The 12,370-nt window shown below is 44.5% G+C and overlaps 1 protein-coding gene across 2 annotated transcripts in view; it reads right to left on the bottom strand.

Annotated features, from left to right (window-relative positions):
* Window positions 1–1,994: 1,994 nt before the first annotated feature.
* Window positions 1,995–12,370, bottom strand: part of RECK (reversion inducing cysteine rich protein with kazal motifs) — an 80,141-nt gene continuing 69,765 nt past the window's right edge. For both annotated transcript variants that reach the window (XM_042964733.1, XM_042964734.1), the window contains 5 exons: window positions 8,493–8,685; window positions 7,095–7,305; window positions 5,455–5,528; window positions 4,484–4,639; window positions 1,995–3,595 (listed from right to left, as the gene is read on the bottom strand). In XM_042964733.1, coding sequence (XP_042820667.1) covers window positions 3,374–3,595; window positions 4,484–4,639; window positions 5,455–5,528; window positions 7,095–7,305; window positions 8,493–8,685 — 856 coding nt within the window. In that variant the 3' untranslated portion in view covers window positions 1,995–3,373. The remainder of the gene's footprint in view (window positions 3,596–4,483; window positions 4,640–5,454; window positions 5,529–7,094; window positions 7,306–8,492; window positions 8,686–12,370) is intronic.

The following is a 12,370-nucleotide window of genomic DNA, read 5'->3' as shown; positions in this document are numbered from 1 at the left end:
CCTTGGGCAGAACGCTGGAGAGCCAACAGCAGGGCTGCAGCCCGCACTGGTGTTGGAAAGTCACCGACGATCAGTCCGCGTGGCCGTCTGGAAGTGTCCGGCATAGCAGCTTTCAGGGGAGAAGCGTTATCTCCCCAGAATGACCTGACGTGGGCTCGTTTTGCCCCTGTCTTCGGGGTTCTCATGACTGTGTCCTCAGAGCAGGACCAACCTTTCTCTCCCTTAATACTCCCCTTCCCCCAAACCCAAGCACCTCTCTCATTTCTCTAGTTCCTTCCCTGACCACAAAACATCTACTGATTTTCTAATAAAAATTTTTAGTCAGCCCTGGCTAGCCCGATGAGAAATGACCTGTGTGGTGGACTGTATTGTCATTCCAAATGCTTCTGGTTCCTGCCCCAGCTCCTTCCCTGCAGCCCCTCCCCACCCAACACACACACACACACACACACACACACCCCAGAAGATTATACTATCCCTACCTTTTGAAGTTAGGAGTGGCCACGTGACTTGCTTGGGCCAGTAAGGTATAAGCAGAAATGACAGTGTCACTTCTAAGCAGAGACCTAAGGGATAGTTGTGGTTCTCTCTACCTCTTCACACACCACCCCCCGCTCTCCTTTTTGTTGTTGTTGTTGTTGTTGTTGTTGTATTTTTTGACTTAAACAACAGATATTTATTTTCTCAAAGATCTGAAGGCTGGAAGTCCAAGATCAAGATGTCAGCAAGGCTGGTTTCTTCTGAGGCCTCTCGTTAACTTGCAGATGGCTGCCATCTTGCTTTGTCCTCACATGGTCTCTCCTCTGTGCAGGCACATATCTTGGGCACCATGTTCCTGGTGCCACCAAGCCAGGCTCAGGGCATGCCCTTCACCTGATTTTGTATACACGGCTGACCGAAGATGACCATTTCAACTAAATCTCTGGAGTTAACTATGTCCACTGTCAGCAGGACCTGGCTCATCCACTCCATTTCCAGAATTATGACTTGATCTGGGCTGAAGATCGACTCAGCCAGCCATGCCTCCAGGTAAAACACCAATGGGTCTTCCAGTTCCTGCAGAAGAGACCACCACGGCCGGGTGTAAATCCATGGTGGCAGAAGCGGTGACCTCAGCAGCCGGTCCAGGGACTGGGTGGGTGTCCATCTTCCCCCTGGGCCTCAGCAGCACCTCTGCCGTTGACTATGCTAGGACCAGCAGCCCACGGGCAAGGTCTGAGTAGCTCCCACAGAACTCCAGCCTCTTTCCTCCCCCTTTGTGAGAACGCTGGAAGGGTCCCGGAGCAAAGACGGTGTAGAGCAAAGTGCAGCTGACCCGTGGTGAACACGTGATGGAAGTAAGGGGGTGAGCCTCTGTTGTCAGCCATGGAGGTTTGGGGGCCTTAGCGTCAGTGATTGATAGAAGCTCTCCGGCTCTAATCAAGGATAGGCCCTCTGTCTCCACAGCTCAGGGTTCTCTCTGCCTCACACTGAACCCTAGAGCAGCAACATCGGGCCCGAGGCAGTGGGAGGAGGACGGCCTACTCTGTTCCTGGGTCTTGGAGGGCCTAAAGCTGGGGTCTTTGTTTTTGTTTTTTACGTTTATTTGTTTATTCTGAAAGGGGGGGGAGGGGCAGAGAGAGAGAGAGAGAAGGAGGGAGAGAGAGGATCCCAAGCAGTCTTCATGCTGTCAGCACAGAGCCCGACTTGGGGCTCGATCTCACCAACTGTGAGATCATGAGTCAAAATCAAGAGTCAAACGCTTAACCGACTGCACCACCCAGGAGCTCCTAAAGCTGGGGTTTTTGTACTTGACTTCCTGCCACAGTATGCCCTCTGGTCCTGCCTGGGTCTGATCTGACCAGCTCTGTTCCAGCTGCCTCGTTTTCTCAGGGCCCTTGGCTTGGAGTAATAAAACTCCTATAACTTCTTCTTTCAGAGCAAAGGGCGTAGCTCACCCAAGAGTGATCGGCGGTTTCGCTTTAAATGTTCACACTGCTTGGAAGTACACATAATCATATAAAATTATTTTTATTAAAATAGAAAAGCTTTCCAGTATATTGCATTGAAGACATTTATATAGAAAAAGCAATTGCAACAAACACGCTACATCAGCACTGAGATATTCTGAAAGCTTTAAGTGCCCACTTTTAAACAATATTTTGGTATAATGAGCATAGCCCTATATATTTCAAAGGGTACATATAACACTGAAAAAAATACTTCATGTAAAATCTAAGTTTAGGTGCATACAAACAAGAAGTATTACACTGAATAGCTTATTTCAAACTGTGAAACACATTCAAAGTATTCAACTTCTCAGACAACATGCAGACATTTTAATACTTAGATTGACATTTTTAAATATTTAAACCACAACTCTTTATAATTCTATATCAAAAAAAGAAAGTCAGACAGAACACTTATCCACACTGTGCATATCACAAAAAGCAATGTGTCTTCATGAACGGAAAGTACTGGGTTAACACACATGATTGTCACTTTACAAATATGGCTATTCACCTTCTTCATAATAAAATAAAAATATCACGTATTATTTACACGAACTACTAATTATTTCACTTTTTGGCAAGTATATAAGTAGCAGCAATCGGTTTAAAGATTGATGTTTAAAAACTCTAAGTTTAACTCGGATGAATACCGAAGAATATACATCTGGTTAATATAAAAATGCATAATGCAATATGCTTTGATGTGATATCACTTCTCCCTTTCACAAAAGTCACACGCACGTTAGTAACCACTGAGCCTATTGCTTACAACGTGCCACGTGAATGCCATTTCCATAGCTTGCTCTGCTTAACACAATAGATGGGTTCCTGAAGTAAACTTCTGTAAATTAAATTTGCCTGATGATGTATATGATAATTCCAAAGATGCTTTCTCTTTGTTTCATACTCTAATAGTCTCTTCACTGCGACCCCTGGCTTCTAGACAGAGCAGGTAATTATCTGTAAACAAGCACACATACCCTAGGGGCACCTTAATACTTAAAGGACCTCTGAAATGAAGTTTCCAGACACGAAGCTTATAGTAAAGTGAGTTACCTTTCTAAAAAGTGATCATGTCACTTATCAGTGATATCAGATTTGTTCGAGAGTGGGGGGGACCCATCTAAGGAGCAAACTGTAAGGCAGGAATCCACCAAAAGAAGACATCCTCTTCTCATTAGCATTTGGAAGGACATATTTTAACATTTGTAAGAACAAAACAAAAACCCTAATATTGGCAGATTCAAAAAAATACTGTGTGGTGAATAGAGGTGACAAGTGCTTTTACTTGGCCACTATTCAACTAGAAACCAGCAGTCCTGCATGTCCCTCACAATGTAGAAAAACTCGAGGGAGGAACATTTTGCACTTTTCACGGGCAGTCAGTTACGTGTCCAGACCATGTGCAAGGCAGGGCCCAGGCTGAGGAGGAGGAGGAAGGGGGGACAGGGGGCTCTGGCCTCGATGCCAGCTGATGGCACACTGTTCGAGACCTGTACCTGGGAAATGATGAGGGCAGAGAGAGGGACGTGGGATGCCAGAGTGGGGCTGTCGGAGTTGATGAGGGATTCGATCTTCTCTGCTTCTTTATTGCAGGCCTCAATCTGGGAGAGGATAATCAGATTTTTAAAAATCTAAAACCACAGAACCTAGGAAAAGGTCAAGTCAGACAAAATCCAAATAGATCCCAACATAGAGAATATGTTCTTTCTCTGTCCTTCTTTTCTCGGCCAAAGTCACATTTTAATATAGTCTTACTTTATTACACAAATAGTAACAGCGTCAATGGAAATTAGCAGAAATGATCCACAATGCCACTGCCCTTACTCTTCCCACAGTCCTGTTCACCACTTGTCCACATTTAGATACCATCTTTACATGGTTAGACACTGTCATAGGGAAGGGACGTTCAGTGCTTCCTTACCCAGCCCGGAGGAAAGCAATCAGGCTTTACTAAACTTCCTGACTGTGGCAGTTTACAAACTGCTTGTATTCACCCCCTTCACTTGAGCTCCCACTGTTCTGTGGCCAACACTTGGCCCCAGTGGGTGAGGCTCACCTCTAGAGTCTGAGGAAGAAAAATGGGGTCCATTAGACTAGTCCTGGTGGGCTCCTCCTCCCCAGTAGGAGCACAGCCCTGAGGAGACAGGTGTCTACTCTGGCTGTGTCACCGCGTGACCCGTGTCAGCCCCTTCCCTCCCTGGGCCTCGGCTGCCTGCTCTGTGTGTAAGCAGACGCCTTCCACGTCTGCACACTCTGGGCCACGGCCTCTCGGCCTCTCCGCTCTCCCACTCCTTCACGTTCAGCCGTCGAATGTGTGCTCGGCCTCAGCCACCCGGAAAACGCTCACCGGTACGGTTCTGTCCTTCAGAGGCTGCCTTGCTTTTCTCCTTCCTGCCCTGCCTACTTTCCAAATGCCTCCATTCCCTACCCCACAAAGCCCTCCAAATGTGAAAGTGACAAGGAGGCTGCACAAAGCATGCTGAACACACCTGCAAAGCTTTCGGATAATGATCAACAGGAATGATCAGGATCACAATTTCTGATTCAATGCTGAAGTATCCAAATACGTCACACTGTGGGACAGACACGTGCATGCGGATTTTCTGTAGTATTTCCAGAACCGTTATTGGCTTTTTGTTTGTTACCTGCAAAGAGAAAAAATTTCTATTACCTGAATAAAAGAGGAATTCCTTATTGCTGCCTAGGTTACCTTGCTACCTTGCCTACTGGAACCCCTAAGTGTGGGGCCTCAACTCAGTAGGGGCCCTGCTGGCTGAATTCTAAATCTCCAGGGTCCATTCCAAAGGGCTTCTGTCTGACTGCTGAGCTTTGTAGCTAAGATAAACACTCTCACCAGAAGCCCCCCACCACCCCCTTTTAAGCGACTGTTCTGAATTAGGGGCCACAGGAAAATGATTAAAGTCTTCCTGTAAAAACACAAGTGTTTGAATCCAAGTGGGGATTAATTTCCAGGGAGTGGCAGGTGGGAGCCCTGTGTCCACAAAAGTGGATCAGCAGCAATGGTGCAGGAAAGGGAAAAGGGCAAAACCACCACGGGAAGGTGGCACACTCCGGAAGCACCCTCAGGAGGAATGGGGACTGAGCGGGCAGGCGGCCTTCAAACCACCGGGCCTCTGCCAGTCTCTGGCTGCTTGGTTCTGCCTCCAGCCCTAACTCTGCATACGGTGCAAGCAGGGGAAGGCTTTTCTAAGGAAGGCTCAGGCCAACTGTGACATGTAGAGCAAGGTCACTAAACAGCCAGGGTGCAGATGAAAGGAGCACGGGATCGGGTGCCAGACAGCCTAGTTCTACTGGTGATGAGCTGCACAGCCCTGAGCAAGTTGCTTTTCCGTGAATCACTTTCTTTTTCTATAAATGGGACGACACATTCTCCTCTATGGCATTACTGAGAGGCTTATCAATACGGTTTCAACAGTATCTGGCACAGAAAGCAACTTACCTTAGCAATAGTATCCAGTTTTTCTTTGTCAAATAAAACTCTTAACATTCCAGCACATAATGGGCAACAAGCACCTGTATAACAAAAACCATTTTACGTGTGTTCAGAATTAGAAAATGAGAATTCAAAGTAGTTGGTGAAATTACCCACCCTTCATTTTGTGCTAGGAGAGTTGTAGCTGTCCTTCCTGGTGACTGTACATTTAGATATGTTCCCTGACTAACCCGGTCTTACTATCTATATGTTTACCCGAATCTTTCCTCCACCCTGCTTTCATCCTTTACCACTTCTCAGGGTGAGGCAGTTATGATACAAGACAGCAGAGAGAGCTGGCCCTTCAAGAGATGTGGGGCCTGGACCCTGCTCTGCCTCAAAACTCAGTGTGATCCTGGGAAAGGGCTCTCCTGGGCCTTTGATTTCCTGTCTACAAAACAAGGGAGCAGGTGTTTTAGGGATTCCATGAGTTTTTGATTCAAATTTAATTTTAAAAATTATTTGAAGCAGTTAAAAATTATAACAAGATATCAGAACATGGTTTCCAAGAGGGAAGAGGCTTTGTTTTGCTCACGGCTGTGTCCCAGTGCCTAGACGAGTCTCTGGCACACAGTGGAAGCTCAAGAAATATTTGATGAATCCAAGGATGGAGGAATGAACTTGTTAGACTCCAGATTAACCTGTTCCATGCAGACATGGGATAAAGTCTTTCCTGCTACCTCTGTTTAAGTGGAAAGTATGACACTGTAAGGTAAGTAGTTTAAGAAAACTGTTACCACTTGTAACGGTCTGTATGAAACAGACTTTCTCGATTATATGCAACTAAAACAATTAAATTATGATGCCAAGGCCAATCTAAGACCACAATCTTATATTTCTCCCAATTTCAAATGTTTGTGTTCATTGAAACTACTTCAATTATTCATTCATTCATTATTTATTCTATATTCATTAATTACTAATTCTTTATTAACTTTATGAGTAAATTTATGCATTTGAATACATAATCATAATTTTAGTAATTAAATATTGCCTTTTCTATTTATATATTGGTGTTTGGTAGGATTTTGCCTGAAAAAGTTTGCCATATTGCTTTATTTATTTATTTATAAAAGTTTACTTATTAAAAAAAATTTTAAAGCTTATCTATTTTTAAGAGAGAAAGAGAGACAGAGTGTGAGCGGGAGAGGGACAGAGAGAGAGGGAGACACAGAATCCGAAGCAGGCTCCAGGCTCTGAGCTGTCAGCACAGAGCCCAACATGGGGCCTGAACTCACAGACCATGAGATCATGACCTGAGCCAAAATTGGAGGCTTAAGTGAATGAGCCACCCAGATGCTCCAAGTTTATTTACTTTTTATTTAAGTAATCTCTGAGATCAAGAGTCACATGTTCTGACTGAGCCAGCCAGGCACTCCTACCATGTTGTTTTCAATCCAATGGACAAGACGACATCTAAGGTAATCTACAGCTTTTTATTAAGGTGGACTCAGAGTAATGCATCTATTCAGCATCAGGTAGAGCCAAGACTTTTTGAAAAATTTAAATAAACGAGTCAACTCTCTTCTGAGTGACTCACTCTCTAGAGGTGCTAAGTAAGCCTTCCCAATCCCACCCCTGCCCCACCCCAAGCACTGCCAGCCTACCGGGTGGGATGATGGGTTTGCACTCAGTTGCAGAGAGTGAGGGACACTTCACAGCAGCACACTCAGCGACAGAACTGTACTCTGAGAGGACCCCGACGGCCTGGCAGGGCCCATAGTAATCAACAGCCACACGGTCCGAGTAGGCAGCACACACGCTACTATAGGTCTCGCCATTGTGCCCGCAGACGGGCTCTGTGGCTCTGCAGAAGGGCTGACGACAAACAAAGCGCATTTAGCCTAGAAACCTGTATGGTGCATTTTTTCTAACCAAGAGCACAGAATAGGAAGGGGAAGAGACACAGGTATAAATTCCTAGACCCTCTTAATTAAGCTCCTAAAGTTGGCTAAACTTTGGGTTGGGGGAGGGGTCAATAGGGCTGTCCCAAGATCAACTGAAATGATTACTTTTCTCAGGCTCTCTGGGACTTGGGTGCTCATTCCATGTGACCTGATATAAGATGCCGCCCCCCTCCATTCCAGACTTCTGTGATTCCAGAAGTGCCCGTTTGAAGAAAACAAGATCAATCTTCATGCACATTCAGAAGCCTTATCATTTCCTGCCGGGTATGGGATAAGTAGAGGGAAGAGTGGAGAGATCAGTGGGGCAGAGACCCAGGATCCATCAGGTAGGTTAGGAATAAGTAAGACAAAACTTGTAGCCAGGAAGAGGGAACAAGTAGGAAGAGAAGACTGGGAATTCAGAATAGAAGGCATCAGTGCCCTTGGAACACAAGCTCTGAGGGAAAACGGGCCTAGGGGGACAAGGCAAAGGCATTTTCCTGCCAGCGAAGACCAGGAAATGAGAAGCAAGAGAAGCAACCCTGTCATCAGGTGCTAGCCGGCTGTGGGTGGGGGATGTGGTGCATGTGGGAAGCTTCAGTGGAGTTGTCCTTGGGGGTGTTTTCTTTTACATGAACCCTACAAGGCTGAAAGATAAACCGATGTAAAAAGACATTAAGTTCTTCAAGAAATTTTCACTCACTCTTCAGTAGTGCGAGTGGGACTCTGGCGGAGAGAGTGGGAAAGGATTCTATTCTTGGAGGTCTTAACTCACAAACTTCCCGGCCGTCCTCTAATGAGGGCCCGCGGAACTGTGGGAAGTGACAGTGGTGCTACCGCTCGCCAGGGGTGTGTAACGTCACATTCTTTTCCTAATGGCGGTGGCAGGAAGCCGCTCTATCCTTGCCTGGGCACTAGATGCACAAAGGTCGGTACACTAGCAAGGGAGACGCCAGAGTTAGCAGAAACAACCCAACTTGGGATGGTTCATCTTAATTCTCTGGATTTGACAGGATTCACAGAAGACCCCCAAGTGATCTTACTGCTGCTTCATCTGTAAAAGATCATAAACCGGTTTTAAGCTCAGTGTACTTGGGTTTGTCAGCCAAACAACTGTACCTGGCACGGGCCTTTGTATAAGAGGCTTTGCCCCCTCTGGTACAAGGCGCAGAGACTGCTGTGCTCCATGTGGTGTGTGTCACAAACAGGATCGCGAACCTGGTCACAGGTAAGCTGTCTCGGCAAACACTCGTGTTGGCTACATCCAAATTTATCAAACGTTGTCAGGCAGACTTGTGGTTTGGGTATGCATCTGAAAAACACAAGTGCGGCACCGTGGGCCAAGGCTGGTAGGGGAGATGGTGAGGCCAGTACGGCATTGACAAGGCACAAGAGGGTGGGGAGAAAGCAGGAGAGGAATCAGAGACAGCCCCTGCCCCCAAGAGCGTATGTAGAGCGGGAGGGTCAAGCAGGCATATGAAGTAAGCTAGTAAATGACACACAAAATGCTCATGGGAATGAGTCATTCTGATTCAGGAGCCAAGAGAAAGCACGGGGAGGAGGGGGTGTCCTGGCCGCCACGTGGAGGATAAGGAGGGTCACACAGGCGTGCCAGGCCAAGGGGGCCATACAAGCAAAGGTGTGGTGCTAGAGACTACAATGCTGGGGGACAGGGGAGGTGACTCTGAGGGCGAGAGTCAAGGTCGCAGGGGTTGAAGTGTCACGATAGGAGGCCATCAGGTGGGTTGGCATCCGATGCTAGAAGCCTTTTAGTCAATACTAAATGAAGCATTTTCTGGGGTTTAATCTTCAGCTCGCTAATACATAGGAGTCTGTCTTAAGAGAAGGCTTCACAGTGTGTATTGAAAAAGTCAGGCTTCTGTGCTTACAGGCTGAGGACCTGCCGCTCGCTGGTTGCAGATCACAGACAGATTGCTACCCCACGAAGCTGGGTTTTCCTGGTAACCTCAGGACCCTGCTTCATTCTCAATTCCTGAACTTCTTCAGAGGGGTTGGGGATGGTGGCTCTTCTTTAGACTTTTCTGCTATTTCGTTTCTACACAGGTCATTTATAACTTTCTATAAGAAGGCCTATTAAAATGTTCACCTTTCACTGGGCATTTGAAATAACAGGACATACAAATGTCAGTCTGCAAAATAAAAGGAGAAGAGTATAGCGGCTAGCATCATTTTATTTCCAAGGAAACTGCCTCTGCTCTTTTCGACGAGAAGCCTACTGCTCTGAAATGACCACCACCATCATCACTACTACCGCCTGTGGTCACCTTTTCCGATGGCATTTAAAGTTGGAAGGCACAGCGTGATATGGCTCTTTGGAAATTTAAGACATTTGAAAAGAAATAATGGAAAAGCACACTTAGAACTTCATTATCTATTAACATGGAAGGGATGAGAACCAAGACTATCAGGAGACATTTGGTAGTTTTGGAAGGAAGGATTTGAGTACTGAAAAATAGGATCAGCGGAAAAGCTGAAAATCCGGGGGCTAAATTACACATGACCAGGGCAGGTACTTTGTCTTGCTTAGTGTTGTGCCCTAGTGTTTAGAAAGATGCCTGGTACATCAGTAGACATTTGATGAATGAATACAACTTTGTGTTTTTTAACAATTATTTTTTGAATAGATAATTCGAGCCCATGGTGAAACTGAAAAGATACAAAATTGTACGCAGTGAAAAAATTAGTCTGCCTCCTACTCTTATATCCCAGCCACCTGAACCCTTCCCCAGAGACAAATGATATTATCAATTTCTTGTTTATTAATTGCAGAGATCCTTTAGGTAAGTAGAAGCATTTATATATGCTGATTCAAGAGTATCTGCATTTAAGATTTTGATAGGCTTGGTCAAATTGCCCTCCACAGAGGATGTACCAACCCTCCCTTCAACCCCCTTCTTGTATGGGAGTGCCTGTTTCCTTATATTATGTTATCAAACTTTTTATCTTTGCCAATCTGATAGATGGAAAATGGTGCATAATTGTACCTTTAATTTACATTTCCCTTAATATGAGAAAGGTTAAGCATCATGGTAGATTGATTGGATGCTCATCAAATTCATTTAATTTTCTTCTTGGGCACACATCTAGATTATATTTCCTAGTCTCCCTGGCAGTAATTGTGGCCAAGTGATTGAGTTCTAGACAGTAGAATGTGTCTGGAAGTAGAGATGAATGTTCCTTCTAAACCTGGTCTAGAAAAGCTTCTCAAGAGCAACCTTCACCATCTTCCTTCTCTTAATTGCTGGCCAGATAGAGAAGATATGGAGGAGGACTATGAGTCTGCAGGAGCTGGGCATCACTAGATGGAAGGAACTTAAATTTCTGAATCACTATGTGGAAAGCCACCTGCTGAACATCCAAATGGATTGTATTTGAATTTCTACTATGTTAAAGTACTGATATTTTTGGGTTTGTATACACTAGCTAGAATTACTCCAATAAAAGCCTCTTTTCAAGTGTTTAATAACTATTTGTATTTTTCTGTTTATATCCTTGGTCCATTTTTCTATTAGGTTTTTGATTTTTGCCCATTTTTATATTAGGTTGTTGTTCTTTTACATGATGATTTGTAGGAACTCTTTATATTATAAGGAAATCAGCCCTTTCTCTGTGATATTCTGTGGGTTCGGCTTATCACATTGGGGTCACCAATTGTGGGTTTGGCTTTTGGCTTTGTCCAGCAAAGCTGAGGATGGCAGAAAGGATTATTCAAGACTCCACCAGTCAAGAGAGGTGAGAGGGAGGCTAAGGGAAGTCTCCCCCAGCTGCTCTCAAGTTCCTGTATTTATTAGGCATACATTATAAGGAAAACATTGCACAATGTGTCAGTGGCTACGTGCCAGTAAGAAAGTATAGAAAGCATGCAAAAAAGCAAAACAAGGCATTCCCAAGACTACAAAAGAGCAGATGGAAAAAAAAAGCAGAGCGGAAAACAAGATAAGATATTCAACAGATAACATGGTCTAAGGAATTCATGAGAATAGGCAGGGCCCAATCCCTATATACACATTAACTGGATACTGGTCCACTGTTTTCAGCAGGGCCAGAAAGCATGTAATGTGTTCCCTATAGTCTCCTTAACCAGGACAGAGCTATTTGATTTCCCACAATATTCCTTCCAATTTGTAATTTGTTACTATGCAGAAAATTTTCATTTTCATGTAGCTGCATTTTTCAATCTATTCTTTTTACATTGGTTTTGTATTATACCCAGCAAGACCTTTCCATTTTGAGATTTTGTTTCATTATAAAAGCAAAACAGCCCTATTCAAAGGGGTTAACAAATAGAGGAAAATGAACAAACACCAAAACAACCCTCAAGTCACCTCCCAATACAACTATCTTATCCTATCAGCTTATTTCTTATTCCTTATGCCCAGTACCCTGTCTTCTTTCCGTAGGAACTTTTTGGATTTAGTTTTCATGGTATAAACTTTGCCAGATGGGTGACCAATTCTCTTTGCCATTTCTTTTAACATATGTGAGAATTTTCCCCTCCCTCTATACTGCATCAGGGTTTTTAGGATGGAGAAGAAATTGCTTATTCTCCATAAAATCCTTCACAAGGAAAATGTGTGTTCTGTTCTGGTCTCCGAGGCAGCCAGTGAAAACTCCTTTTCTAGAGGCTTAAACCTAAGAGAGTCAGCAGGACCCTTGCCCTATGGCCACCACATACAGAAATCCATCATTAAGGCTAGGTCAACTATACTCTGAGCTCATGAGGAACCTGCAGAGAAAGAAGCCCCTACAAAAATAACTTCACACAATACTGAAGTTGCATTTCCAGAGATTTCTCATGTCCAATCCCTAAAATGGAGGTAGATAAGTGGGAGGAAATTTCCATTACTATCAGGCACAAACAGCTAATAATAAAAATACATTCATTTCTCTCATTTTGTCTGCTACCATTCCGTGTCTCGCACTTTCCATTTTAGTCTTATAGAACTGCTATAGCTCCCAGGAGATAACACGTTATT

This window comes from Panthera tigris, chromosome D4, assembly GCF_018350195.1.
Source record: "Panthera tigris isolate Pti1 chromosome D4, P.tigris_Pti1_mat1.1, whole genome shotgun sequence".
Classification (NCBI taxonomy): domain Eukaryota; kingdom Metazoa; phylum Chordata; class Mammalia; order Carnivora; family Felidae; genus Panthera; species Panthera tigris.
This window is presented reverse-complemented; position numbering and strand designations above follow the sequence as displayed.